Source organism: Somniosus microcephalus, chromosome 11 (genome assembly GCF_052327205.1).
Source record: "Somniosus microcephalus isolate GS21.2 chromosome 11, FLI_Smic_1.0, whole genome shotgun sequence".
NCBI lineage: Eukaryota > Metazoa > Chordata > Chondrichthyes > Squaliformes > Somniosidae > Somniosus > Somniosus microcephalus.
Window position 1 is genome coordinate 12,598,908 of NC_140997.1, and position 27,383 is coordinate 12,626,290.

The 27,383-nt window shown below is 52.5% G+C and overlaps 1 protein-coding gene across 4 annotated transcripts in view; it reads left to right on the forward strand.

The window, feature by feature from the left end:
• Nucleotides 1-27,383, forward strand: part of gaa2 (alpha glucosidase 2) — a 65,269-nt gene that overhangs the window by 26,393 nt on the left and 11,493 nt on the right. For all 4 annotated transcript variants that reach the window (XM_086000229.1, XM_086000226.1, XM_086000225.1 and 1 more), the window contains 12 exons: nt 375-471; nt 1,856-1,975; nt 4,150-4,268; nt 4,761-4,892; nt 6,328-6,438; nt 7,683-7,796; nt 8,829-8,913; nt 12,468-12,585; nt 16,795-16,928; nt 19,831-19,982; nt 21,417-21,565; nt 24,255-24,396. In XM_086000229.1, coding sequence (XP_085856355.1) covers nt 375-471; nt 1,856-1,975; nt 4,150-4,268; nt 4,761-4,892; nt 6,328-6,438; nt 7,683-7,796; nt 8,829-8,913; nt 12,468-12,585; nt 16,795-16,928; nt 19,831-19,982; nt 21,417-21,565; nt 24,255-24,396 — 1,473 coding nt within the window. The remainder of the gene's footprint in view (nt 1-374; nt 472-1,855; nt 1,976-4,149; nt 4,269-4,760; nt 4,893-6,327; nt 6,439-7,682; nt 7,797-8,828; nt 8,914-12,467; nt 12,586-16,794; nt 16,929-19,830; nt 19,983-21,416; nt 21,566-24,254; nt 24,397-27,383) is intronic.

A 27,383-nucleotide genomic window follows, 5' to 3' on the forward strand; every position in this document is an offset into this window, starting at 1 on the left:
CACTATTCCCATATCCCTTGAATCCCCTCGAGTCCAAAAATCTATCGATCTCAGCCTTGAATATACTCAACAACTCAGCATTCACAGCCCTCTGGGGCCGAGAATTCCAAAGATTCACCACCCTCTGAGTGAAGAAATTCCTCCTCATCTCGGTCTTAAATGGCCGACCCCTTATCCTGAGACTGTGCGCACCCCCCCCCCCAGGCACTATATAAGTGCAAGTTGTTGTTGTATAGATGCTGAGTTACCCCCAAGCCTAATTCTGACAAACTCCACAGCCTAGAAACAGCCCCAACCTTACCCCATGAGCCAGAGCCACTCCTAGTTTCTGAATTCAACCGTGGTTCTGAATACTGCCTCTTCTCGTGCTGTAGGAGTCTGATAACCTCTATGGCGTCCACCCCTTTTACCTGTCGCTGGAGCCAGACGGGACGTCACATGGTGTTTTCCTCCTCAACAGCAACGCAATGGGTAAGTGCAGAGGGTTTCTGGGGCGGGAGCAAAGCGTCATGGGAAAGATGATTGGCTCCACCTGTAATCGGGCAGATTTCCCCATCCAGCAGGATGTGATGTTTATGGTGAGGTGTTTGATGGGAGCCGACAGTTCATCATACGTTATTACTTTTCACACCCCTAACCACTTACTGCAGGTTATTACTGATTACAACGGGCATTTTCTGAATCCCACAAAGCCTCCTTTTTTTAGTGTTGCATAGCATTCCCTCAGCACCGCACTGGCTCGCCAGCCAAGCTTTTTGTCCCCGTACCTTCTGACTCAGCAGTGAAAGTGCTACCCACTGAGTCACAGCTGACACAGTTGGGTCCTTGGTTTGGTTTTTGGTGTTGGGTCCTTGGTTTGGTTTTTGGTGTTGGGTCCTTGGTTTGGTTTTTGGTGTTGGGTCCTTGGTTTGGTTTTTGGTGTTGGATCCTTGGTTTGGTTTTTGGTGTTGGATCCTTGGTTTGGTTTTTGGTGTTGGGTCCTTGGTTTGGTTTTTGGTGTTGGGTCCTTGGTTTGGTTTTTGGTGTTGGGGTGTTGGGTCCTTGGTTTGGTTTTTGGTGTTGGGGTGTTGGGTCCTTGGTATGGGTCGTGGGCCAGTGTTCCCCCGAAGGTGCGCGGCCGCTCACCAATCGGGAGGTCCCGCGCAGGCCGCTCACCAGCCTCTGCCGCTGGAAGAGATAACCTGCATGCCCGACCGCGGCAGCAAAGGTAAAGGGCCCGCACAGGAAAAATATAAATGAGAGGGAGCATTGGTTATGGGCAATGTTCCCTCTAAGTTGCTCAGCCGCTCAGCAATGGGAAAGGTCCCGCGCAGACCGCTCACCGGCTTCCCCATTGTAAATACCGTGCACGGGCGGAAATTTCAAGGGACCACGCACGAAGAGAAACAGGCCGCGCAGAGCACAGCGTAGCTTACGGGGAACATTGGTTATGGGCGCCTCGTGAAGAGGCGGTGGCTAGGGTTCACAAATGGGCCAACTTCAGCGCTACAGGGTTTGATTGTGATGCTGAAGGGCAGGGTCTTGGGCACGTCACTGTAGGGAAGAGCAGAGGCCGGCACTCACCCTTGGATAGAGGGAAGGGAATGGTGAGAGGGAGCATCACCTCAGGCTGTTCTCTTATACCCGCTCTGGCCAGTTCGGAGAGACATGGGGAAAACTGGACCACGATTGGTGTGTGCCTAGATCAGGGAATGGAAAACCCAGTTGTCAAACAGTCGGAGGCAGAGTGCCGTTCCTACATGGCCTTAGGATGTTAAACCAGCTACTGTGCTGAGTAAACGAAGGAGTCAAGAAATGAGCTTCAAAAGCAATTAATTTACAAGACTGTCGTTAAATATCTTTCTTCCTGATGCAGATGTGGTCCTTCAGCCCGCTCCTGCCCTGACCTGGAGAACTATCGGAGGGGTTCTTGACTTCTACATATTCATGGGCCCCGACCCCAACTCAGTCATCCAACAGTACCTAGAGGTCATCGGTAAGATAGAGAAGGTCACAGGAATAATGTCTCTTTATATCTAGTAGCACATCTGTGGCATTGCTGAGTAAGTAGGATGATGTAATGTTTCATAATGGCAGGAATGTTACACCCTGTAACACACAATGTAATAACCTTCTCAAGGGCAATTAGGGATAGAATCGTAGAATGGTTACAGCACTGTAGGAGGCCATTCAGCCCGTCGAGCCCGTGCCGGCTCTCTGCAAGAGCACCTCAGCTAGTCCCACTCCCCCGCCCTTTCCCCATAGCCCAGCAAAAATGTTTTTTCTTCAGATACTTATCCAACTCCCTTTTGAAAGGCGTGATTGAGTCTGCCTCCATCACCCTTTCAGGCACTGCATTCCAGATCATAACCACTCGCTGAGTAAAAACGTTTTTCCTCATGTCGCCTTTGGTTCTCGACCCTTTCACCAATGGGAACAGTTTCTCTCTATCTACTCTGTCTAGACCCCTTATGATTTTGAACACCTCTATCAAATGCCCTCTCAACCTTCTCTGCTCTAAGGAAAACAACCCCAGCTTCTCCAGTCTATCCACGTAACTGAAGTCCCTCATTCCTGGAATCATTCTCGTAAATCTTTTCTGCACCCTCTCTAAGGCCTTCACATCCTTCCTAAAGTACGGTGCTCAGAATTGGACACAATACTCCAGTTGAGACCGAACCAGTGTTTTATAAAGATTCATCATAACTTCCTTGCTTTTGTACTCTATACCTCTATTCATGAATCCCAGGATCCCGTAAGCTTTTTTAACCGCTTTCTCAACCTGTCCTGCCACCTCAACAATTTGTGCACACATACCCCCAGGTCTCTCTGTTCATGCACCCACTTTAGGATTGTACCATTTAGTTTATATTTCCTCTCCTCATTCTTTCTACCAAAATGTATCACTTCGCACTTTTCTACATTAAATTTCATCTGCCACGTGCCCGCCCATTTCACCAGCCTGTCTATGTCTTCTTGAAGTCTATCACTATCCTCCTCATTGTTCACTATACTTCCAAGTTTTGTGTCATCTGCAAATTTTGAAATTGCACCCTGTACACCCAAGTCCAAGTCATTAATATATATCAAGAAAAGCAGTGGTCCTAGTACCGACCCCTGGGGAACACCGCTGTGTACCTTCCTCCAGTCCAAAAAACAACCGTTCACCACTACTCTCTGTTTCCTGTTACTTAGCCAATTCTGTATCCATGCTGCCACTGTCCCTTTTATTCCATGGGCTTCAACTTTGCTGGCAAGCCTATTATCTGACACTTTATCAAACGCCTTTTGGAAGTCCATGTATACCACATCCACTGCAATACCCTCATCAACCCTCTCTGTTACCTCACCAAAAAATTCGATCAAATTGGTTAAACACGATTTGCCTTTAACAAATCCATGCTGGCTTTCCTTAATTAATCCACACTTGTCCAAGTGTCTGTTAATTTTGTCCCCTCCCGCAATTAAATCTACAGTGCAGTGAAATCAGAGTTGGTGATCAGAAATCAGCAACAACTCCGCAATCCCACTGTTTTTCCTGTTCTCCTGTTGTATTTTCCTCTATCTGCACTGTGGTGATTCTGTTTCTGTGATTCTATACACAGACTGTTAACACGTTAGCAGATATTATGTGGCTGTGCTGTTGCATTTTCAGTTGCGCTGCTCACAAGGGATGATAAAGATAAGTGCAGACGAAGAAGGTCATTTGGCCCGAGATCATCCTTTCATAGAAACCAATGATTAGCCCCGCCTTCTTTTCCGTTTCCTACATTACAACAGTCACTACAATTCAAAAGTACTTCATTGGCTGTAAAGCACTTTGGGGCGTCCTGAGGTGGTGAAAGGCGCTATAGAAATGCAAGTTCTTTCTTTCTCTTCTGCCCATCTCCGTGTCGAACTGCTTCTTGAATGATTCCAGAGGTTTTTGCCTCCATTCCCTTCCCTGGAGACCATCCCAAGTACTGGCGACCTATTGGGTGAAGAGCTGTTTCCCGACATCAGTCCTGATCCCTTTTACCCGCTTGTAGCTCTGTCCTACAGTCATACTTCAACCTGAGGCAGTGCTGCCGTTTAATCTTTACTGACATTTGTGTCGTTCTCGCCTTGTGTTGCTGTTGCCTCGGTTACCTTACTGCCGCCGTGAGACATTTACTGTTTTGTGTGCGCCAGGTTTGCCTGGGATGGTGTCCGCTTGGGGCCTCGGATTCCATCTCTGCCGCTGGGGATACGAGACAAGTAACGCCACCTGGGAGGTCGTTAAGCAGATGAGGAAAGCTGGCATGCCCCAGGTTCGTGAAATGAATGTCTTTAGCTCTCACGCGAGTCGGAAGGGGTTGGAGGCAATGTTCTCTCTAAGCTGCGTGCAGCTGTCTGCCGGTCCTGTGCCGCCCGGGATCAGCTTCTCCAATGTGAAATTCCGCATGTGCGCGAATCTTTGAATGGGCCATGCAGCCCGTTAACAGGGTCACGCACCCAAAAATAAAAATTAGGGGGAACATTAGTACAACGAATTAGAAGGGGGGGTGACATGGGTCGGAAGGGGGGGACGCGGGTCGGAAGTCGCGGGACACGGGTCGGAAGTTTCGGGATGCGATTCTGTCTTTGCTGTGCCTGGGGACTGACCTGAGGGAGATTTTTCTGCAGCCTCGAGCGTTGGTGGGGATGGAGCCTCGCTGGAGGGGATGATCGCGGGGAGGTTTAGGAAGCCCTCTGACTGAACTGGTTGCTGAGACGTCGACAATGACTTTAAAATAAAATAAAAAGTTTTCCCTCTCCCCCAGGATGCTCAGTGGAACGATATCGATTACATGACCGGCTATCGGGATTTCACCTTTGACCCCCAGAACTTTGCCAGCCTTCCGCAGCTGGTGGCGGACCTGCACTCCCACGGACAGCAATACGTCATGATTGTGGTAATTACCGGCTTCATATGGTTCATGAGCAGGTCAGCAAGGGCAGCAGGCGCATGGGAACACCACCATCTCCAAGTTCCCCTCCAAGTCACACATCATCCTAACATGGACATATCTCGGCCGATCCTTCATCGTCGCTGGGTCAAAATCCTGGAACTCCCTCCCTAACAGCACTGTGGGAGTACCTTCAACACACGGACTGCAGCCGTTCAAGAAGGCGACTCACCACCACCTTCTCAAGGGCAACTCGGGATATCAGGCAATAAATGCTGGCCTTGCCAGCGACACCCACATCCCATGAATGAATTTTTTAAAACAGTATTGTGTGCCGGGGAACAAGTCAAGAAACTATTCATTGTACCAAGCATTTAGAGGCCAACCACACCCCTAGGTTTGTAAGGAGGGGATTGTGCGCTGGTGGTTGATATGACGATGATCCAGTCGGGTTGTTGATCTCGGTTGCTGCTGCTAATTATCGGTCACAAACCAGAGGAGCTCCCCCAGGTCTCGCCTTCAGAAAGCAATCCAGATCAGGGAGGTCCCAGCCCGGAGTTAGCTGATGTCAGCTGGGGCTGGGATAGGGCTGGAACAATTGGCTCCAGCACCCCTGGGGTCAGGGAGGGGGGGAAAGATTGGCCCCGGTTCCCGCTCTGGTGACTGGCTGAAGAAAAAGACGAGCAGTGGGGTGCCAGACTGAATCCAGCTCCCACAGACACAGCAGGCCATGGACCGAGGCCCAGAGGCACAGGGGGGGGCATCCAGTCTGTCGACGGCAGCAGTGAAAGGTGTCAGAAGGTCGTGGGTTCAAGTCCCCACTCCAGAGATTTGAGCGCACAATCCAGGCCGACACACCAGGGCAGTGCTGAGGGAGTGCTGCACTGTCGGAGGTGCCGTCTTTCGGATGAGACGTTAAACCAAGGCTCTGTCTGCCCTGTCAGTTGACGTAAAAGATCCCACAGGCACTAGAGATGAGCTGGGGAGTTTTCCTCGGTGTCCTGGCCATTAATTATCCCTCAACCCACATTACGAATACAGATTATCTGGTCATTATCACATTGCTGTTTGTGGGAGCTTGCTGTGCGCAAATTGGCTGCTGCGTTTCCTACATTACAACAGTGACTGCACTTCAGAAGTAGTTCATTGGCTTTAAAGCGCTTTGGGGCGTCCTGAGGTCGTGAAAGGCACCAAAGAAACGGTGTGATTATCTGCACGAGCATCTTTGTGGCGTTCTGCACAGGCGCGCGCTATCCCGGAGCCCAAAGAAATTGAAGCCTTCCTATGTTGGCCGGGTCTGAAAGGAGGCCGCCTTTGCTGAAGCAGTGCGCGGTTTGGCGAGGCAGGAAGAGGGGCAAAAGATGCAACAAAAAAAGTCACCCACCCACCCCCCCCACCACCCCCTCACAGAAAGTTGAAAGTATCTGTTGTGTGTTTGCAGGACCCGGGGATCAGCAGTGTTCAACCACCAGGCTCCTACTGGCCCTATGACGAAGGGCTGAAACGTGGTGTTTTCATCAACAATGTGTCCGGAAGCCCTCTGATAGGGAAGGTATGGGCCCTCGTAACAGGCTGAAAAAGCCTGAGTCCGTTAACTAAGCATTGGAATAGCTGTTGCGGTGACGGGCAGCGGTTATCGAGGCAAGTCACCCTGAAAGGTTTATTCAGCCCGTGCCTGAGATTTATTACCACTGCCAAAGCATTGCCGGCATCACATTGGATGTATTGGGTCTGTTCTTGGCTTTAGTGTTTACCAAAGTACTTGGAGGCAGGAGAGTGAGTTCAAGGATGGTAATGAATCGCTGAGGTATGAAGAGCGACAAAGAGCTCCTCTAAAGATAAGGGTAAGCCATTTAGGACAGAGATGAGGAGGAATTTCTTCACCCAGAGAGTGGTGAACCTATGGAATTCTCTACCACAGAAGGCAGTAGAGGCCAATTCATTAAATATATTCAAGGAGTTAGATATATTTCTTAAGGCTAAAGGGATCAAGGGATATGGGGAGAAAGCAGGGACCGGGTACTGAGTTTGGATGATCAGCCATGATCTCATTAAATGGCAGAGCAGGCTCGAGGGGCCGAATGGCCTACTCCTGCTCCTATCTTCTATGTTTCTAATAACTCAGTGCGTAAACGCATCTTGTGTTGTGGTTGAGACAAAGGGGGCGGGGGATGGCGGGGTGCGGGGGGGAGGGTGTCCCGGGTTCGATCTGCATTCCGTGCGGAGTTAGTTGATCTCGGCCGGTATGCGTGGGGGAGGGGAGGAGGGGGGAGGTCAGCAGCCAGGAAAGGTGGCGGCCTGTCTGTCCGCTTCACGCTGCCGGAGGTTTGGCGGACTGGGGGTGGGGGCGAGGCAGAGTCAAACTGGAGATTCAGGCTGACTTGGCAGGCAGGGGAACTGGGGAATGCCGACTTGCTGTGGTTGGATGGCCGCGCCGGGAGCCGCACAGACCCGCTGGCCGGACCTGCAGTCCCAAGACTGGTGACCGAGGTTCCTGGGAACGGACTGGAGGCCTTCCTACAAAGCTCCGTTGGCTGACCTCAAAATGATTGGGGGAGGGGCGATGGGTGCAGGGTGCAAGGGTCATGACCCCCTCCCTGAACCCCCACCGGTTGAAGGTAAAGCTGGGGCCAGTATTTCCGTCGGGTGAATGCTGGTTAAATTCATTCCTCTTGGAGGGAGGGAGGGGAAGGAGGAGGAACAAAGATCATAACTGGAGCTGTACTGAGCGTATTTTTCTCTCTCAGATCGACGTTGGATTGAATAGGATTTTCTCTGTTATATTATGTGATGCAGGTTTGGCCCGGATTAACGGCGTTCCCTGACTTCACAAATCCCGACACGCACCGGTGGTGGTTTGAGAACTTGCTGCAGTTCCACAAAGCTGTGCCCTTTGATGGGCTCTGGATAGTAAGTGCTGCTTTTAGGACCTGCTCCGCCATTCAATTCGACCACGGCTGATCTGTATCCTAACTCCATTTACCCGCCTTTGCTCCATATCCCTCGATACCGTTACCCGACAAACATCCTTCAATCTCAGTCTTGAAAGCTACAGTCGACCCCCAGCATCCACAGCCACTTGGGGGAGAGAATTCCGAATTTCTGCTACCCTCTGTGTGGAAAAAGTGCTTCCTGAAAAGCGTCCCAGCCTGTTCAATCTTCCCTGATCATTATAACCTCTCAGTGCTGGTATCACCCTTGTGAATCTTTCTTGCACCTTCTCCAGTGCCGCTACATCCTTTCTATAATACGGAGACCAGAACTGTGCACAGTGCTCCCAAGTGTGGTCTAACCAAGTTTAAAATAACCATCAATCCGTAAGGGTGACCCCGAGCTTCCGGTCGCCTGTCACTTTAATTCTCCGCTCCACTCCTACTCTGACCTCTCTGTCCTCGGCCTCTTACATTGTTCCAACGAAGCTCAACGTAAGCTCGAGGAACAGCACCTCATCTTTCGATTAGGCACTTTACAGCCTCTGGACTCAACATCGAGTTCAACAATTTCAGACCATAACCTCTGCCCCTATTTTTTTTCTCTTTCTCGCATTACCATTTACACTTCATCTCGAGTCATCTTTTGTTTCTTAACTTGTCCCATTACTATCTCCTTTTGCCTCGCGCCATCATCCCTTTTGTCCCTTAATCTCTCCTGTCTTCCAGCCAATCACAGACCTTCCCTTTTGTTCTCTCCCCCCTCTCCCTGCCCCTACACTTGCTTAAAAACCTGTTCCATCTCCGACTTTTTCCAGTTCTGACGAAGGGCCCTCGACCTGAAACGTTAACTCTGTTTCTCTCTCCACAGATGCTGCCTGACCTGCTGAGTATCTCCAGCAGTTTCTGTTGTTATTTTAAAATAACCTTGCTGCTTTTCAATTTTAATCCTCTAGAAATGAACCCCATTTCAATATTTTTTTCTGAAACCCGTCTCTTCGGAATATTCTAGGACATGAACGAGCCCTCAAACTTTGTGGATGGGTCACAGGATGGTTGCCCTTCAAGTGAGCTTGAAAACCCGCCGTTCGTCCCAGGTGAAAAACTGAGTCACGTCTCCGGGATTTACTGGCGGGAATAGAGAGAGGAATGTGAGCGGGAAATCACGCCACACGCAATAAACTACAAAGCGTGATATCACGGCAGATACACTAAACTAGAATCTAATTATGATTCACGTTCATGATTTTAATGTGGAGGGTGACAACAATTTACAATTCTAGGACTGATCCTCGTGGATGGTGGAAAAGGTCCGCAGTGAGGGTCAGTAGTGAGGGTCAGTAGTGAGGGGGCGGGTCAGTAGTGAGGGGGAGGGTCAGAAACATAGAAACATAGAAGATAGGAGCAGGAGTAGGCCATTCGGCCCCTCGAGCCTGCTCCGCCATTTAATGAGATCATGGCTGATCATCCAAATTCAGTACCCTGTCCCTGCTTTCTCCCCATATCACTTGATCCCTTTAGCCTTAAGAAATATATCTAACTCCTTCCTGAATATATTTAATGAATTGGCCTCTACTGCCTTCTGTGGTAGAGAATTCCACAGGTTCACCACTCTGGGTGAAGAAATTCCTCCTCATCTCTGTCCTAACTGGCTTACCCCTTATTCTTAGACTGTGACCCCTGGTTCTGGACTCCCCGACCATCGGGAACATCCTTCCTGCATCTAGTCTGTCTAGTCCTGTTAGAATTTTATAAGTTTCAATGAGATCCCCTCTCATTTTCTAAACTCCAGTGAGTATAAGCCCAATCGATCCAATCTCTCCTCATACGTCATTCGTGCCATCCCAGGTATCAGCCTGGTGAATCTTTGCTGCACTCCTTCCATGGCAAGAACATCCTTCCTCAGATAAGGCGACCAAAACTGCACACAGTACTCAAGGTGCGGTCTCACCAAGGCCCTGTACAACTGCAGCAAGACATCCTTGTTCCTGTACTCGAACCCTTTCGCTACAAAGGCCAACATACCATTTGCCTTCTTAACCGCCTGCTGCACCTGCATGCTTACCTTCAGCGACTGGTGCACAAGGACACCCAGGTCTCGTTGCACTTCCCCTTCTATCAATCTATTGCCATTCAGATAATAATGTACCTTCCTGTTTTTGCCACCAAAGTGGATAACCTCACATTTATCCACATTATACTGCATCTGCCATGCATCTGCCCAATCACCCAACCTGTCCAAATCATACTGGAGTTTCTCGGCATCCTCCTCACAGCACACAAGCCCACCCAGCTTTGTGTCATCTGCAAACTTGGAGATATTACATCCCAGTTTGGCACAAAAATAAAACAAAAAAGGTGACTCAACCATGGGTAACAAGGGAAATTAGGGATAGCATAAGATCCAAGGAGAGGACATACAAATTGGCCAGAAAAAGCAATAATCCTGAGGATTGGGAGCAGTTCAGGATTCAACAAAGGAGGACAAAGGGATTAATTAAGAAAGGGAAAATAGAATATGAGAGTAAGCTTTCAGGGAACATAAAAACTGACTGTAAATGCTTTTATAGATATGTGAAGAGAAAAAGATTGGTGAAGTCAAGCGTAGGTCCCTTGCAGTCAGAATCGGGGGAATTTATAATAATAATCATAATAATCAACTTTATTGTCATTGTTAGTGCACAAGTGCAGAATGGGGAACAAAGAAATGGCAGACCAATTAAATACATATTTTGGTTCTGTCTTCACAAAGGGGGACACAAATAACCTCCCAGAAATACCGGGGAACATAGGGTCTGATGAAAGGGTGGAACTGAAAGAAATCAGTATTTGTAGGGAAATGGTGTTAGGAAAATTGATGGGACTGAAGGCCGATAAATCCCCAGGGCCTGATGGCCTACATCCCAGGGTACTTAAGGAAGTGGCCCTAGAAATAGTAGATGCATTGCTGGTCATCTTCCAGAACTTGATAGACTCTGGAACAGTACCCATGGATTGGAGGGTAGCTAATGTTACCCCACTATTCAAAAAAGGTGGCAGAGAAAAAGCGGGGAATTATAGACCGGTAAGCCTGACATCGGTAGTGGGGAAAATGCTAGAGTCCATTATAAAAGATGTAATAGCAGAGCACTTGGAAAGCAGTGACAGGATCGGACAAAGTCAACATGGATTTACAAAAGGTAAATCATGCTTGACTAATCTACTGGAATTTTTTGAGGATGTAACTGGTAAAATAGATAAGGGAGAACCAGTGGATGTGGTGTATTTGGACTTTCAGAAGGCTTTCGATAAGGTCCCGCATAAGAGATTAGCGTGCAAAATTAAGGCACATGGGATTGGGGGCAAGGTATTGACTTGGATAGAGAACTGGTTGGCGGACAGAAAGCAAAGAGTTGGAATAAACGGGTCGTTTTCCGAGTGGCAGGCAGTGACTAGTGGGGTACCGCAAGGATCGGTCCTAGGACCCCAGCTGTTCACAATATATATTAATGATCTGGACGAGGGAATTGGATGTAATATCTCCAAATTTGCAGACGACACAAAGCTGGGTGGGAGGGTATGCTGCGAGGAGGATGTCGTGAAACTCCAGTACGATTTGGACAGGTTAGGTGATTGGGCAGAAACATGGCAAATGCACTATAATGTGGATAAATGTGAGGTTATCCACTTTGGTGGCAAAAACAGGAAGGCACATTATTATTTGAATGGCAGTAGATTGGGAGAAGGGGAAGTGCAAAGAGACCTGGCTGTTCTTGTGCACCAGTCGCTGAAGGTAAGCATGCAGGTGCAGCAGGCGGTTAAGAAGGCAAATGGTATGTTGGCCTTCGTAGCAAGAGGGTTCGAGTACAGGAACAAGGATGTCTTGCTACAGTTGTACAGGGCCTTGGTGAGACCGCACCTTGAGTATTGTGTGCAGTTTTGGTCGCCTTATCTGAGGAAGGACGTTCTTGCCATGGAAGGAGTGCAGCGAAGATTCACCAGGCTGATACCTGGGATGGCAGGAATGACGTATGAGGAGAGATTGTGTCGATTGGGCTTATACTCACTGGAGTTTAGAAGATTGAGAGGGGATCTCATCGAAACCTATAAAATTCTGTCAGGCCTGGACAGACTAGATGCTGGAAGGATGTTCCCGATGGTCGGGGAGTCCAGAACCAGGGGTCATAGTCTAAGGATAAGGGGTAGGACATTTAGGACTGAAATGAGGAGGAATTTCTTTACCCAGAGAGTGGTGAACCTGTGGAATTCTCTGCCACAGAGGGCGGTGGAGGCCAGTTCATTAAATATATTCAGGAAAGAGTTGGATATATTTCTTAAGGCTAAAGGGATCAAGGGATATGGGGAGAAGGCAGGGACAGGGTACTGAATTTCAATGATCAGCCATGATCTCATTGAATGGCGGAGCAGGCTCGAAGGGCCGAATGGCCTAATCCTGCTCCTATCTTCTATGTTTCTATGTTTCTAGTTCCCTCGTCTAGATCATTAATATATATTGTGAATAGCTGGGGTCCACGGACCGATCCCTGCGGTACCCCACTAGTCACTGCCTGTCATTAGTGAGGGGGAGGGTCAGTAGTGAGGGTCGGTAGTGAGGGGTGTTTTGTGGCCGTGCTTTGTAACCTGTCCTGTGTGTTGTGTCTTCCTTCGTCAGGTGTGCTGGGGGGCATTTTACGAAGTCGGACCATTTGTGCCTCAGTAAAGCAGAGCACAGCGACGCACTATAACGTGCACAGTCTGTACGGACTGATGGAGGCCAAGGCCTCTGCAAGGTCAGTCTGTCGTGAACTTTCATACGAACCAGAGAGAGATCGGTATTAATCCATCAGAAAACGAGGAGGTAAAGTGAAACTAATAGGGTCGAGGATGGTGCAGTCTGCTGGACGGGACCTTTCACCTTTGGGATCCAGGGTTGAATCCAACTGATACTGATGGGCCTGCAGTCAGTGTGGGGCCTGGGGTCAGTGTGGGGCCTGGGGTCAGTGTGGGGCCTGGGGTCAGTGTGGGGCCTGGGGTCAGTGTGGGGCCTGCAGTCAGTGTGGGGCCTGGGTCAGTGTGGGGCCTGCGGTCAGTGTGGGGTCAGTGTGGGGTCTGCAGTCAGTGTGGGGCCTGGGGTCGGTCTGGGGCATGGGGTTGGTGTGGGGCCTGCGTTCCGTGTGGGGCCTGCGTTCCGTGTGGGGCCTGCGTTCCGTGTGGGGCCTGCGTTCCGTGTGGGGCCTGCGTTCCGTGTGGGGCCTGCGTTCCGTGTGGGGCCTGCGTTCCGTGTGGGGCCTGCGTTCCGTGTGGGGCCTGCGTTCCGTGTGGGGCCTGCGTTCCGTGTGGGGCCTGCGTTCCGTGTGGGGTCTGCGTTCCGTGTGGGGCCTGCGTTCCGTGTGGGGCCTGCGTTCCGTGTGGGGCCTGCGTTCCGTGTGGGGCCTGCGGTCCGTGTGGGGCCTGCGGTCCGTGTGGGGCCTGCGGTCAGTGTGGGGCCTGCGGTCAGTGTGGGGCCTGCGGTCAGTGTGGGGTCAGTGTGGGGCCTTCGGTCGGTGTGGGGCCTGCGGTCGGTGTGGGGCCTGCGGTCGGTGTGGGGCCTGCGGTCGGTGTGGGGCCTGGGGTCGGTGTGGGGCCTGGGGTCGGTGTGGGGCCTGGGGTCGGTGTGGGACCTGGGGACGGTGTGGGGCCTTCGGTCGGTGTGGGGCCTGCGGTCGGTGTGGGGCCTGCGGTCAGTGTGTGGTCGGTGTGGGGCCTGCGGTCGGTGTGGGGCCTGCGGTCAGTGTGGGGCCTTCGGACAGTGTGGGGTCGGTGTGGGGCCTGCGGTCGGTGTGGGGCCTGCGGTCGGTGTGGGGCCTGCGGTCGGTGTGGGGCCTGCGGTCAGTGTGTGGTCGGTGTGGGGCCTGCGGTCGGTGTGGGGCCTGCGGTCAGTGTGGGGCCTTCGGACAGTGTGGGGTCGGTGTGGGGCCTGCGGTCGGTGTGGGGCCTGCGGTCGGTGTGGGGCCTGCGGTCGGTGTGGGGCCTGCAGTAGGTGTGAGGCCTGCGGTCAGTATCGGGCCTTCGGACAGTGTGGGGCCGGTGTGGGGCCTGCGTTCCGTGTGGGGCCTGCGGTCAGTGTGGGGCCTGCAGTCAGTGTGGGGTCAGTGTGGGGCCTGCGGTCGGTGTGGGCTCTTTGGTCGGTGTGGGGCCTGGGGTCGGTGTGGGGCCTGGGGTCGGTGTGGGGCCTGGGGTCGGTGTGGGGCCTGCGGACAGTGTGGGGCCTTCGGTCGGTGTGGGGCCTGCGGTCAGCGTGGGGCCTGCGGACAGTGTGGGGTCAGTGTGGGGCCTGCGGTCGGTGTGGGGCCTGCGGTCGTTGTGGGGCCTTCGGTCAGTGTGGGGCCTTCGGTCAGTGTGGGGCCTGCGGACAGTGTGGGGTCGGTGTGGGGCCTTCGGTCGGTGTGGGGCCTGCGGTCAGCGTGGGGCCTGCGGACAGTGTGGGGTCAGTGTGGGGCCTGCGGTCGGTGTGGGGCCTGCGGTCGGTGTGGGGTCAGTGTGGGGCCTGCGGACAGTGTGGGGTCAGTGTGGGGCCTGCGGACAGTGTGGGGTCAGTGTGGGGCCTGCAGTCAGGGTGGGGCCTTCGGTCGTTGTGGGGCCTGCGGTCAGTGTGGGGCCTGCGGTCACTGTGGGGCCTGCGGTCGGTGTGGGGCCTGCGGTCAGTGTGTGGTCAGTGTGTGGCCTGCAGTCGGTGTGGGGCCTGCGGTCGGTGTGGGGCCTGCGGTCAGTGTGTGGTCAGTGTGTGGCCTGCAGTCGGTGTGGGGCCTGCGGTCAGTGTGTGGTCGGTGTGGTGCCTTCGGTCGGTGTGGGGCCTTCGGACAGTGTGGGGTCAGTGTGGGGCCTTCGGACAGTGTGGGGTCAGTGTGGGGCCTGCAGTCAGTGTGGGGTCAGTGTGGGGCCTGCGGTCGGTGTGGGCTCTTTGGTCGGTGTGGGGCCTGGGGTCGGTGTGGGGCCTGGGGTCGGTGTGGGGCCTGGGGTCGGTGTGGGGCCTGCGGACAGTGTGGGGCCTTCGGTCGGTGTGGGGCCTGCGGACAGTGTGGGGTCAGTGTGGGGCCTGCGGTCGGTGTGGGGCCTGCGGTCGGTGTGGGGCCTGCGGTCGTTGTGGGGCCTTCGGTCAGTGTGGGGCCTTCGGTCAGTGTGGGGCCTGCGGACAGTGTGGGGTCGGTGTGGGGCCTTCGGTCGGTGTGGGGCCTGCGGTCAGCGTGGGGCCTGCGGACAGTGTGGGGTCAGTGTGGGGCCTGCGGTCGGTGTGGGGCCTGCGGTCGGTGTGGGGTCAGTGTGGGGCCTGCGGACAGTGTGGGGTCAGTGTGGGGCCTGCGGACAGTGTGGGGTCAGTGTGGGGCCTGCAGTCAGGGTGGGGCCTTCGGTCGGTGTGGGGCCTGCGGTCAGTGTGGGGCCTGCGGTCGGTGTGGGGCCTGCGGTCACTGTGGGGCCTGCGGTCGGTGTGGGGCCTGCGGTCAGTGTGTGGTCAGTGTGTGGCCTGCAGTCGGTGTGGGGCCTGCGGTCGGTGTGGGGCCTGCGGTCAGTGTGTGGTCAGTGTGTGGCCTGCAGTCGGTGTGGGGCCTGCGGTCAGTGTGTGGTCGGTGTGGTGCCTTCGGTCGGTGTGGGGCCTTCGGACAGTGTGGTGTCAGTGTGGGGCCTTCGGACAGTGTGGGGTCAGTGTGGGGCCTGCGGTCAGTGTGAGGTCGGTGTGGGGCCTGCGGTCAGTGTGGGGTCGGTGTGGGGCCTGCGGTCAGTGTGGTGCCTTCGGACAGTGGGGTCAGTGTGGGGCCTGCGGTCAGTATCGGGCCTTCGGACAGTGTGGGGTCGGTGTGCGGCCTGCGGTCACTGTGGGGCCTGCGGTCAGTATCGGGCCTTCGGACAGTGTGGGGTCGGTGTGGGGCCTTCAGTCGGTGTGGGGCCTGCGGTCAGTATCGGGCCTTCGGACAGTGTGGGGTCGGTGTGGGGCCTGCGGTCAGTGTGGGGCCTTCGGTAAGTGTGGGGTCAATGTGGGGCCTGCGGTCAGTATCAGGCCTTTGGACAGTGTGGGGTCAGTGTGGGGTCAATGTGGGGCCTGCGGTCAGTATCGGGCCTTCGGACAGTGTGGGGTCGGTGTGGGGCCTGCGGTCAGTATCGGGCCTTCGGACAGTGTGGGGTTGGTGTGGGGCCTGCAGTCAGTATCGGGCCTTCGGACAGTGTGGGGTTGGTGTGGGGCCTGCGGTCAGTATCGGGCCTTCGGATAGCGTGGGGTTGGTGTGGGGCCTGCGGTCAGTATTGGGCCTTCGGATAGTGTGGGGTTGGTATGGGGCCTGCGGTCAGTATCGGGCCTTCGGATAGTGTGGGGTCGGCGTGGGGCCTTCGGTCGGCGTGGGGCCTGCGGTCGGCGTGGGGCCTGGGGTCGGCGTGGGGCCTGGGGTCGGCGTGGGGCCTGGGGTCGGCGTGGGGCCTGGGGTCGGCGTGGGGCCTGGGGTCGGCGTGGGGCCTGGGGTTGGCGTGGGGCCTGCGGTCGGTGTGGGGCCTTCGGATAGTGTGGGGTTGGTATGGGGCCTGCGGTCAGTATCGGGCCTTCGGATAGTGTGGGGTCGGTGTGGGGCCTGCGGTCGGTGTGGGGCCTGCGGTCGGTGTGGGGCCTGCGGTCGGTGTGGGGCCTGCGGTCGGTGTGGGGCCTGCGGTCGGTGTGGGGCCCTCGGTCGGTGTGGGGCCTTCGGATAGTGTGGGGTTGGTGTGGGGCCTGCGGTCGGTGTGGGGCCTGCGGTCGGTGTGGGGCCTGCGGTCGGTGTGGGGCCTGCGGTCGGTGTGGGGCCTTCGGATAGTGTGGGGTTGGTATGGGGCCTGCGGTCAGTCAGTATCGGGCCTTCGGATAGTGTGGGGTCGGTGTGGGGCCTGCGGTCGGTGTGGGGCCTGTGTTCAGTGCTGACCCCTAGTGTCTGTAAAAGGGATAACAAAATACTGCTTCTAACGTGCTAATTGGCTGAAATGTTATTTTCTCTTTACCCCAGTGCTTTGGTTAAAATTCGTCAGAAACGCCCATTTGTAATTTCCCGATCGACATTCCCGAGTCAAGGCAGGTACTCGGGACACTGGCTGGGAGACAACAAGAGTCAATGGAAGGACATGTACTTTTCTATTCCAGGTACCGAATGGCTCCTCATTCTGTGTGTGAACGTGCGTGCATATGATTGAGTGTGTGCATACACGCATGACGTACTGTGCATGTGTGCACGTGTTTGAATGTGCATGTGTGCGTGTTGTACATGTGTGCGTGTTGTACATGAGTGTGTGTCGATGAGTGTTTGTGCATGGATGTTCATGACTCGATCATGTCACCAAGTCCCGTTCACCCATCACCCTTGTGCTCGTTGACCTACATTGGCTCCTGGTCCGGTAACGCCTCAGTTTTACAATTCTCACTCTTGTGTTCAAATCCCTCTGTGGCCTCGCCCCCTCCCTACCTCTGTAACTTCCTCCAGCCCTACAACCCTCCAGATCTCTGCACTCCTCTAATTCTGGCCTTTTGCGCATCCCTGATTTCCTTCGCTCCACCATTGGCGGCCGTGCCTTCAGCTGCCTGGGCCCTAAGCTCTGGAATTCCCTCTCTAAACCTCTCCGTCTCTCTACCTCTCTCTCCTCCTTGAAGACGCCCCTTAAAACCTACCTCTTTGTCCAAGCTTTTGGTCACCTTCCTAATATCCCCTTATGTGGCTCGGTGTCAAATTTTGTTTGATAATTGCTCCTGTGAAACGCCTTGGGATGATTTACTACATTAAAGGCGCTGTATAAATGCAAGTTGTTGTTGCTGTTTGTAAGCGTTTGAGACACGATGGGATTCAGTCCTCTCTGTGTGGTCTCTTTAACCCGTTTGTATTAACTTCCGGTCTTGGTGAGCACACTGGTTAATTTGAAATAACGACAGAAAGTGCTGGAAAAACTCAGCAGGTCAGGCAACATCCGTGGAGAGAAATTTGAGTTGACGTTTCGGGTCGAAACCCTTCTTCAAATTTCCAACATCTGCAGTATTTTGCTGTCGTACTGGTTAATTTGAAATGGTTTGATAACTGCATTAAAACAATGGAAGACAGGAGAACGCAAACAGTGATTGTGTACACACAGAGGGAATTAAATCTGAGTGCAGGTTATCCCACACCTTTGAAAAGTTGCTTATCCTATTTATGTAAGAATTTAGCCAGAACAATGTTTAATATCATTTTGTACAGGTTTAGTTAACTGGGTGTTGGGGGCGGAGTGGTACAGTGGCTAAAGCAATGTCACCTCACCTCTGGAAGGGTCTGGTCCCCAGGCGAAAGGCTCCTCTTCTCTCAATGGCAAGTGTCCCATTAGGTGAACTAGTTGCTACCTCAGGAAGCCACAGTACAAAACTGCACCTAATCGGGAAGGTGCGAGAATGGCCTCTGTGGGGATATGGAAATGTCCCATTACTGCACTGAGGTTTGGTGAGCCGTCGAGTGTTATTGCGCAGGAGCAGGCCAACGTTAACTCTGGTTCTCTCTCCACGGACGCTGCCCTGGCCTGCTGAGGTTTTTCCTTCTCCGTCGCATCTGTGCTTTGGGGAGGTCCTGGGGTCGTGAAAAGGGCCATCAATCGTTTTCTCCACAAGAGCCACTGAGTGGAATCCCAGTCTCCTGCCCTCGTTGTCTTCCGTTTAATGCATCTCTTTTTTCAAGTAACTATCTAACCTGGAAACCGGATTTTAGCTTTGTTCCTCACACAACTGAGCAAACCACAAAGACAGAGCTTGGACGGCCTTGCGCCAAGTCAATAAGAAAGAAAAGAATCTGCATTTATATAGCGCCTTTCACAACCTCAGGACGTCCCAAAGCACTTTGCAGCCAATGAAGTACTGTTTGAAGTGGAGTCACTGTTGTAATGTGGGAAACACGGCAGCCAATTTTCGCACAGCAAGCTCCCACAAACAGCAATGTGATAATGACCAGATAATCTGTTTTAGTGATAATTGGTTGAGGGATAAATATTGGCCAGAATACCGGGGGAGAACTCCCCTGCTCTTCTTCAAAATAGTGGCCGTGGGATCTTTTACGTTCACCTGCGAGGGGAGACGGGTCCTCAGTTTAATGTCTCATATGAAAGACGGTACTTCTGACAGTGCAGCACTCTCTCAGTACTGCCGCTCCGACAGTGCAGCGCTCCCTCAGTACTGACCCTCCGACAGTGCAGCGCTCCCTCAGTACTGACCCTCCGACAGTGCGGCGCTCCCTCAGTGTTGCCCCTCCGACAGTGCAGCGCTCCCTCAGTACTGCCCCTCCGACAGTGCAGCGCTCCCCCAGTACTGCCCCTCCGACAGTGCAGCGCTCCCTCAGTACTGACCCTCCGACAGTGCAGCGCTCCCTCAGTACTGACCCTCCGACAGTGCGGCGCTCCCTCAGTGTTGCCTCTCCGACAGTGCAGCGTTCCCCCAGTACTGTCCCTCCGACAGTGCAGCGCTCCCTCAGTACTGCCCCTCCGACAGTGCGGCGCTCCCTCAGTGTTGCCTCTCCGACAGTGCAGCGTTCCCCCAGTACTGTCCCTCCGACAGTGCAGCGCTCCCTCAGTACTGCCCCTCCGACAGTGCAGCGCTCCCTCAGTACTGCCCCTCCGACAGTGCAGCGCTCCCTCAGTATTGACCCTCCGACAGTGCAGCGCTCCCTCAGTACTGACCCTCCGACAGTGCGGCGCTCCCTCAGTGTTGACCCTCCGACAGTGCAGCACTCCCTCAGTACTGCCCCTCCGACAGTGCAGTGCTCCCTCAGTACTGACCCTCCGACAGTGCAGCATTCCCTCAGTAGTGCACTGGGACTGTCAGCCTAGATTATGTGCTCACGTGGGATTTGAAACCCCAACCTTCTGACTCAGAGGCGAGAGTGCTGCCCACTGAGCCACGGATGACGCCTAAATGAAAGGACCTTTTGTGCAGTTGATAGTGATTTGGCAGTGTTCGTGGCAGTGTTTGTGTGTGAGGCAGGTGGCAATGGGGCAGAATGTTGTCACCCCCCGAACCTCTACGCCTTTCTGTTCTGCAGGCATCCTGAATTTCAATATGTTTGGAATTCCTCTTGTGGGAGCAGATATTTGTGGATTTGGCGGGAGTACCACAGAGGAATTGTGTGTCCGATGGATGCAGCTCGGTGCCTTCTACCCCTTCTCCCGAAACCACAACGTCGAAAAGGAGAAGGTATTACCGAGTTTGCGGGTTTTAGAAAGAGCGAGTATATATATAAAAAAAACCTGTGTTGAAAAGTTGCAGAAATAGAGGCTTGCATTTCTCTAGCGCCTTTCACGATCTCAGGACGTCCCAAAGCGCTTAAAGCCAATAAGATACTTTTTTTGTGAAGTGTAGTCGCTGTTGTAATGTAGGAAACGCGGCAGCCAATTTGCGCACAGCAAGCTCCCACAAACAGCAATGTGATAATGACCAGATCATCTGTTTTTAGTGATGTTGGATGAGGGATAAATATCAGCCAGGACACCGGGGAGAACTCCCCTGGTCTTCTTCCAAATAGTGCCATGGGATCTTTTCGCCCACCTGAGATGGCAGACAACTGGTTTGACATCTCATCTGAAAGATGACCCCTCCGACAGTGCAGCACTCCCTCAGTACCGCACTGGGAGTGTTAGCCTAGGTACTCTGTCCCAGTGTCTGCTCAAAGGGTCACGAACAATGCTCCCTGTAAGTGTTCCAGGGAACCCGTGCAGCCGGCTTGCAGGCTTTTCACTTCAAAAACCGCGCATGCGCGATATTTTGAATGGCCCGTGCAGCCCCTTCAAGGGCCCAACAGAATTAGAGGGAACATTGGTCACCAACCCAACTCCCGGGACCCTTGCCACGCGGAGTGATGGGGTGCAGTGCTGCGATATCCGCCCCGCACGGTGGGCTCCTGATTCGGTTAAGCCACTGTAGGCAGTTTTCCCTCGGAAGGCCAAGCACCTCCTCACAGGAAGGGCAAGTAGAACTGTAGCACTGTTACATTCTGGGGAGGGGCTTTGTTTACTCGCTTTGAACACTGGAGGGCCCACCCCACCCCCCGATGGGAGTCTGCATCCGGTAGCAATCACACTCCAGGGCCTCATCTTCTATTGAAAGTTATAGCCAGAGAGAATATTCCAGAGAGACTGGAGTAAAAGCAGCCGTTACATCACCACGCCAACCCGAGTGTGTATCGGACGTACCATGAAATGGACAGCATGGGCAGGAGAAAGGGAGGAGCTCCGGGTGACATTTTGCCCTCCGACTCAGACTCAATGCGTGGGAAAGGATTATCCCGGAGGAGGGAGACAGAGGTCGGGACCTCGGGAAAACTGGCCGTCGTCCCATGTCCTTGAACTTGATGGCGCTCTGCGTGGCTCCCCTGCCACTGGTTAGGGGATCAAGGGATATGGGGAGAAAGCAGGGACAGGGTACTGAATTTGGATGATCAGCCATGATCTCATTAAATTGCGGAGCAGGCTCGAGGGGCCGAATGGCCTACTCCTGCTCCTATCTTCTATGTTTAATATTCTGGACTAAAGATGGCTTAGCGTTTGAAATTTTAATGAATGCAGCCTCACGTTTCCTGAGGTTAATCTGGTGACGGTTTTATTTTCTGAACTGGCCTCTGTGCTTCACCAGGCTCAGGACCCGACGGCGTTCAGTGAATCCGCTCAGGCAGCAATGAAGCGTGCTCTCCTTACCCGCTACTCTCTGCTCCCGTACCTCTACACGCTCTTCCACCGCTCGCACGCCCTCGGGGAGACGGTGGCCAGAGCCATTCTCTTCGAGTAAGTAGCTACTTTCTGAAATTAGTCCCATCATCCCATTCCCACTATTTAAGAAAGGAGGGAGAGAGAAAACGGGGAACTACAGACCCGTTAGCCTCACAGGACTGGACAGACTAGATGCAGGAAGGCTGTTCCCGATGGTCGGGGATTCCAGAACCAGGGGTCACAGTCTAAGGATAAGGGGTAGGCCATTTAGGACTGAGATGAGGAGGAATTTCTTCACCCAGAGAGTGGTGAACCTGTGGAATTCTCTACCACAGAAGGCAGTGGAGGCCAATTCATTAAATATATTCAAGAAGGAGTTAGATATATTTCTTAAGGCCAAAGGGATCAAGGGATATGGGGAGAAGGCAGGGACAGGGTACTGAATTTGGATGATCAGCCATGATCGCATTGAATGGCGGAGCAGGCTCGAGGGGCCGAATGGCCTACTCCTGCTCCTATCTTCTATGTTTCTATGTTACATCAGTAGTTGGGAAAATGCTGGAATCTATTATAAAGGATGCAATAACTGGGCACTTAGAAACTAATAGTAAGATTGGGCAGAGTCAGCATGGATTTATGAAAGGGAAATCCTGTTTGACAAACCTATTGGCGTTCTTTGAGGATGTAATTAGTGGAGTAGACAAAGGGGAACCGGTAGATGTGGTGTATTTGGATTTTCAGAAGGCCTTCGATAAGGTCCCACACAAGAGGTTAGTGAACAAAATTAGGGCACATGGAATTGGGGGTAATATACTAGCATGGATTGAGAATTGGTTAACAGACAGAAAACAAAGAGTAGGGATAAATGTGTCTTTTTCAGGATGGCAGGCTGTGACTAGTGGGGTACCGCAAGGATCGGTGCTTGGGCCCCAGCTATTCACAATCTATATCAATGATTTGGATGAGGGGACTAAATGTAACATCTCCAAATTTGCTGATGATACAAAGCTAGGTGGCAGCGTCAGTTGTGAAGAGGATGTGAAGAGGCTTCAAGGGGATCTCGACAGGCTCAGTGAGTGGGCGAGAACATGGCAGATGGAATATGATGTGGATAAATGTGAAGTTATCCACTTTGGTAGAAAAAACAGAAAGGCAGAGTATTTCCTAAATGGTGAAAGATTGGGGAATGCAGATGCTCAAAGGGACCTGGGTGTCCTTGTACATGAGTCACTGAAAGTGAATGTGCAGGTGCAGCAAGCCATTAGGAAGGCAAATGGTATGTTGGCCTTCATTACAAGAGGATTTGAGTACAGGAGTAAAGAAGTCTTACTCCAATTATATAGGGCCTTGGTGAGACCACACCTGGAGTACTGTGCACAATTTTGGTCTCCTTACCTAAGGAAGGATATACTTGCCATAGAGGGAGTGCAACGAAGGTTCACGAGATTGATTCCTGGGATGACGGGACTGTCGTATGAGAAGAGATTGAGTAAACTAGGCCTGTATTCTCTTGAATTCAGAAGAATGAGAGGGGATCTCATTGAAGCATACAAAATTATCACAGGGCTTGATAGGGTGGGTGCTGGGAGAATGTTTCCCTTGGCTGGGGAGTCTAGAACCAGGGGCCACAGCCTGAAAATAAAGGGTCGGCCATTCAGGACTGGGATGAGAAGAAATTTCTTCACACAGAGGGTGGTGAATCTTTGGAATTCTCTACCCCAGAGGGCTGTGGAGGCTCAGTCATTGGGTATATTCAAAACAGAAGTCGATAGATTTCTGACTAGTCAGGGCATCAAGGGATATGGTGATAGGGCCGGTGAATGGAGTTGAGGCAGAAGATCAGCCGTGATCTCATTGAATGACGGAGCAGGCTCGAAGGGCCGAATGGCCTACACCTCCTATTTCTTATGTTCTTACCATCAGAGGCAAGGCACCCACCATCCCATTCCCAGGATCATTAGAGGGAAGGCACCCACCATCCCATTCCCAGAATCATCAGAGGGAAGGCACCCACCATCCCATTCCCAGGATCATTGGAGGCAAGGCACCCACCATCCCATTCCCAGGATCATCAGAGGGAAGGCACCCACCATCCCATTCCCAGGATCATCAGAGGGAAGGCACCCACCATCCCATTCCCAGGATCATCAGAGGCAAGGCACCCACCATCCCATTCCCAGAATCATCAGAGGGAAGGCACCCACCATCCCACTCCCAGATCGGGATCTCACCCACCGCTATTGAACCAGTCTCTCCAGTTTTCAGTGGCTTCCCCAGACTCTCAGTCTGTTCAGTCAAATAACTGTCCATGTTTTCTACCTATGATGTGACAACATTTGTTAAAGTTATTACGCTTCTCAATGAACTTCCATTATTGGCTTGAGTTCTGAAGTTTGCTTTGCCTTGATCCCTCCCCCTGTCTGGCCTGGTCCACTGCCCTGTCCAGGTTTGAAGTTAGCAGGAGGTGGCCATGTTACTCCTAGAATCGGCAGTTACTGTGGCCGGAATCAGTCTTCGCCCCCCAGTTCGAGGTGCTTTAAGTGTGCGTTCTGCTTGTTTGTCCAGTGATGGTGGATAAGATCCCCTACCTGAGCATCCCTGAACACTGACCCTCACGCCAGATGGTTGTGTCCTATAGCTATAAGGTTGTCCCAGGGTGAGGCAGTGCTTTCAAGGACGGGAGGGTGGGTGGAATTTGCCTAATAATAACCCTCTTTATATTGGCCGGTGATTTTCTGAAATTGTTCTTTTTTTTTCAATTCAGGTTTCCTGAAGATACAAACACTTACTCCATCGACAGACAGTTTCTATGGGGACGCAGCCTTCTCGTTAGCCCGGTGTTAGAGCCAGGGGCAGACACTGTGGCCGCATACTTCCCCAAGGGGGTTTGGTATGACTTTTACACGGTAAGTATGGGTTTCCAGTCAGTCAGCGAGTATATTGGAAGGGACAGTGCGCTGGTGAACAAATACCTTGCAATCACTGGCTGTGGAATGGTTGGTGTTATAACTCCCTGATCTTGACCTTTGCCCATATTAGGGTTGGCAATTCTGCTTGGAGGTTTTATCGCAAGACCTCCCACCTCCAACGACCCCGACCAGTCAAAGTCTTTTTCCCATTTCCAATAATTTAATTACTAATAAAGTGTTTATGGAGAGTGATTTTTTTGAATGTTCCTATGATTTTGTTTCTCCTGGGTGTTGCTCACAGCTGTGCTCTGGAGATTAAGGGCTGGATTTTCATTGAGGAGGCGGGTAGGAGGCGGGACTACAACTTTCGGGGTTGTAGTCCCGCCTCCATCGAGTTGTGACCAACTCATGTGATTTTGACTTGATTGACCTTGTTGAGGCCGCCCAGTGGGCTCAGCAGGCCAATTAAGGGCCACCCGGCAACAGGTGACGTCACAGATTGACATTTCATCTGTCAAGAGCTTTTGACAGATGAAATATCAGCGTTTGATAGCTCTTTGAAGCTGTCAAACACTGACAATCTGTACTCTAAGTTAATTCCTTCCTCTCAGGCTGATTTAGAGATCTTTCCAGAACAGAAAGCTGAATGCTGCAGATTTTGACAGCTCGCGGCCATTCTGCTTTCTGTGCCGGTGAGATGAGGGACTCCCGAGACCTGAAGGAAGGAAGGCTGTAAAGGTAAGTAAAACTTCTTTAAACACTTTACACACACCAAACACACTTACCTCTGTACTCATGCACCCATCACTCACCTGAACACCGGACATCTGGAACCTTCCAAGCCCTTCAGCCCGACGGTCCGCCTCGCTAACTTGGCGTGGTTTGGAGCCGTCGGGAATCCCACACTTCAGCAATAAAAATAGGGATTAGGCTAAAAACTGCCTGTTAACTACTTGGCACTAATCCCCTTCCCGCCTCGGGGAGGCGGGTCCCAGCGCGGGTCGGATACCCGCCTCCTTTGAAACTGACATGGAGGCGGGTTGGGGGCGGGATGGGTTCGTGCCCCCCGATTTCGGGATTTTAATCCCCCCACACGCCTCCAATCCCGCCTCCACGGCCCAATGAAAATCCTGCCTTAAGACTTAGAGGTAACTTGATCGAGGGCTTTAAGATTATGAATGGGTTGAATAGGGTCGACGTGGAGATGTAGATGACCTCAGGACGTCCCAAAATGACCAGATAGGTATTCGTTGAGGGATAAATATTGGCCAGAACACCGCGGAGACCTCCTCTGCTCTTCTTCGAAATAGTGGCCGTGGGATCTTTTACGTCCACCTGCGAGGGCAGACGGGGCCTCGGTTTCCACTTGTGGGAAAATCCAAAGCTAAGGACCGTAAATGCAAGATAGTCACCAATAAATCCAATCGGGAATTACGGAGAAATTTCTTTACTCGGAGAGCGGTTAGAATGTGGAACTCGCTACCACAGGGAGTGGTTGAGGCAAATAGCTTAGATGTTTTCAAAAGGAAACTAGATGAGTACATGAGAGAAAAGGGAATAGAGAGATAGGCTGAAAGGCTGAGGTGAGGCAGATGGAATGGGAGGAGGCTCGTGTGAAGCCTTATATCTATATTGCGCCTTGGGACGTTTTATTACGTTAAAGGCGCTATATAAATATAAGTTGCTGTATAAACACTAGCACAGACTAGTTAGGCCGAATGGCCTGTTTCTGTGCTGTATATTCTGTGTAATTCCTGGAGACTCCAGGACAATGCTGGAGGGTTGGCAACTCTCCACCGTATCCACCCGCATGCGCTTTCCATCGGGGTCATGAGCAGGAATCCTGGAGAACGCGAAGGCCAGTTTCATTGCTCAATAGCAAATGTGGCAGAGCTCAGACAGCTCCGTTTAACTGGGGGTTCTTTAGCGAGGCCCCGTCTGCCCTGTCAGGTGGGAGGTAAAAGATCCCATTGCCGTCTTCGAAGAAGAGCAAGGGGAGTTCTCTCCCGGTACCCTGGGGCCAATGTTTATCTCTCAACCAACACCTCATTAAAACAGATGATCTGGCCAACATCACATTGCTGTTTGTGGGAGCTTGCTGTGCGCAAATTGGCTGCCGTGTTTCCTACATTACAACAGTGATTACACCACAAAAAGTACTTCATTGGCTGTAAAGCGCTTTTGGATGTCCTGAGGTCATGAATAGTCACTGCTGTAATGTGGAAAACGCGGCAGCCAGTTTACACACAGCAAGGTCCCACGAACAGCAATCTGATGATGACCAGGTCATCTTTTTTAGGTGTTGGTTGAACGATAACTATTGGCCAGGACATCGGGGATAAACCCCCCCTGCTCTTCTTCGCAATAGTGGCCGCGGGATCTTTTACGTCCACCTGAGAGGGCAGACGGGGCCTCGGTTTAACGCCTCGTCTGAAAGACGGCACCTCCGACAGTGCAGCGCTCCCTCAGCACTGCCCTGGGAGTGTCAGCCTGGATTTTGTGCTCAAGTCTCTGGAGTGGGACTTGAACCCACGACCTTCTGACTATTTAATCGCGCGACCTGCAATTTTTAGTGAAAATCTGCCCCCCCCCCCCCCCCCCAACCCCCCAATTCACGATCTCGCAATTTTACTCAGAAAACTTGCGAGTGGACCAGTTGATTAATTCCAAACCAGAAGAAAAGGAGAACTCTGCCTGGGTGCCCCGCGCCCCTCTAGTCTATATATAATATTCCAATTCTGAAAGGGGCCGGGCTCCCGTTACCGGGACACTGATTGATCAACAGGTACGTTTCAATGTCATCTTCACAAAGCATAAAGGAGGTGTGACCCTGCCAGTGAGACCCCGACTGACTGACCTGGCGGGGTGATCCAGAGGGGGAGAGAGCGGGGCTAACTGCATGTCTGCTGGTTGAGGAGTTTTGATCTTATACGATAGCAAATTTTCAATGCGGCATATAAGATGGGTGTTAAAACCGTTCCTGT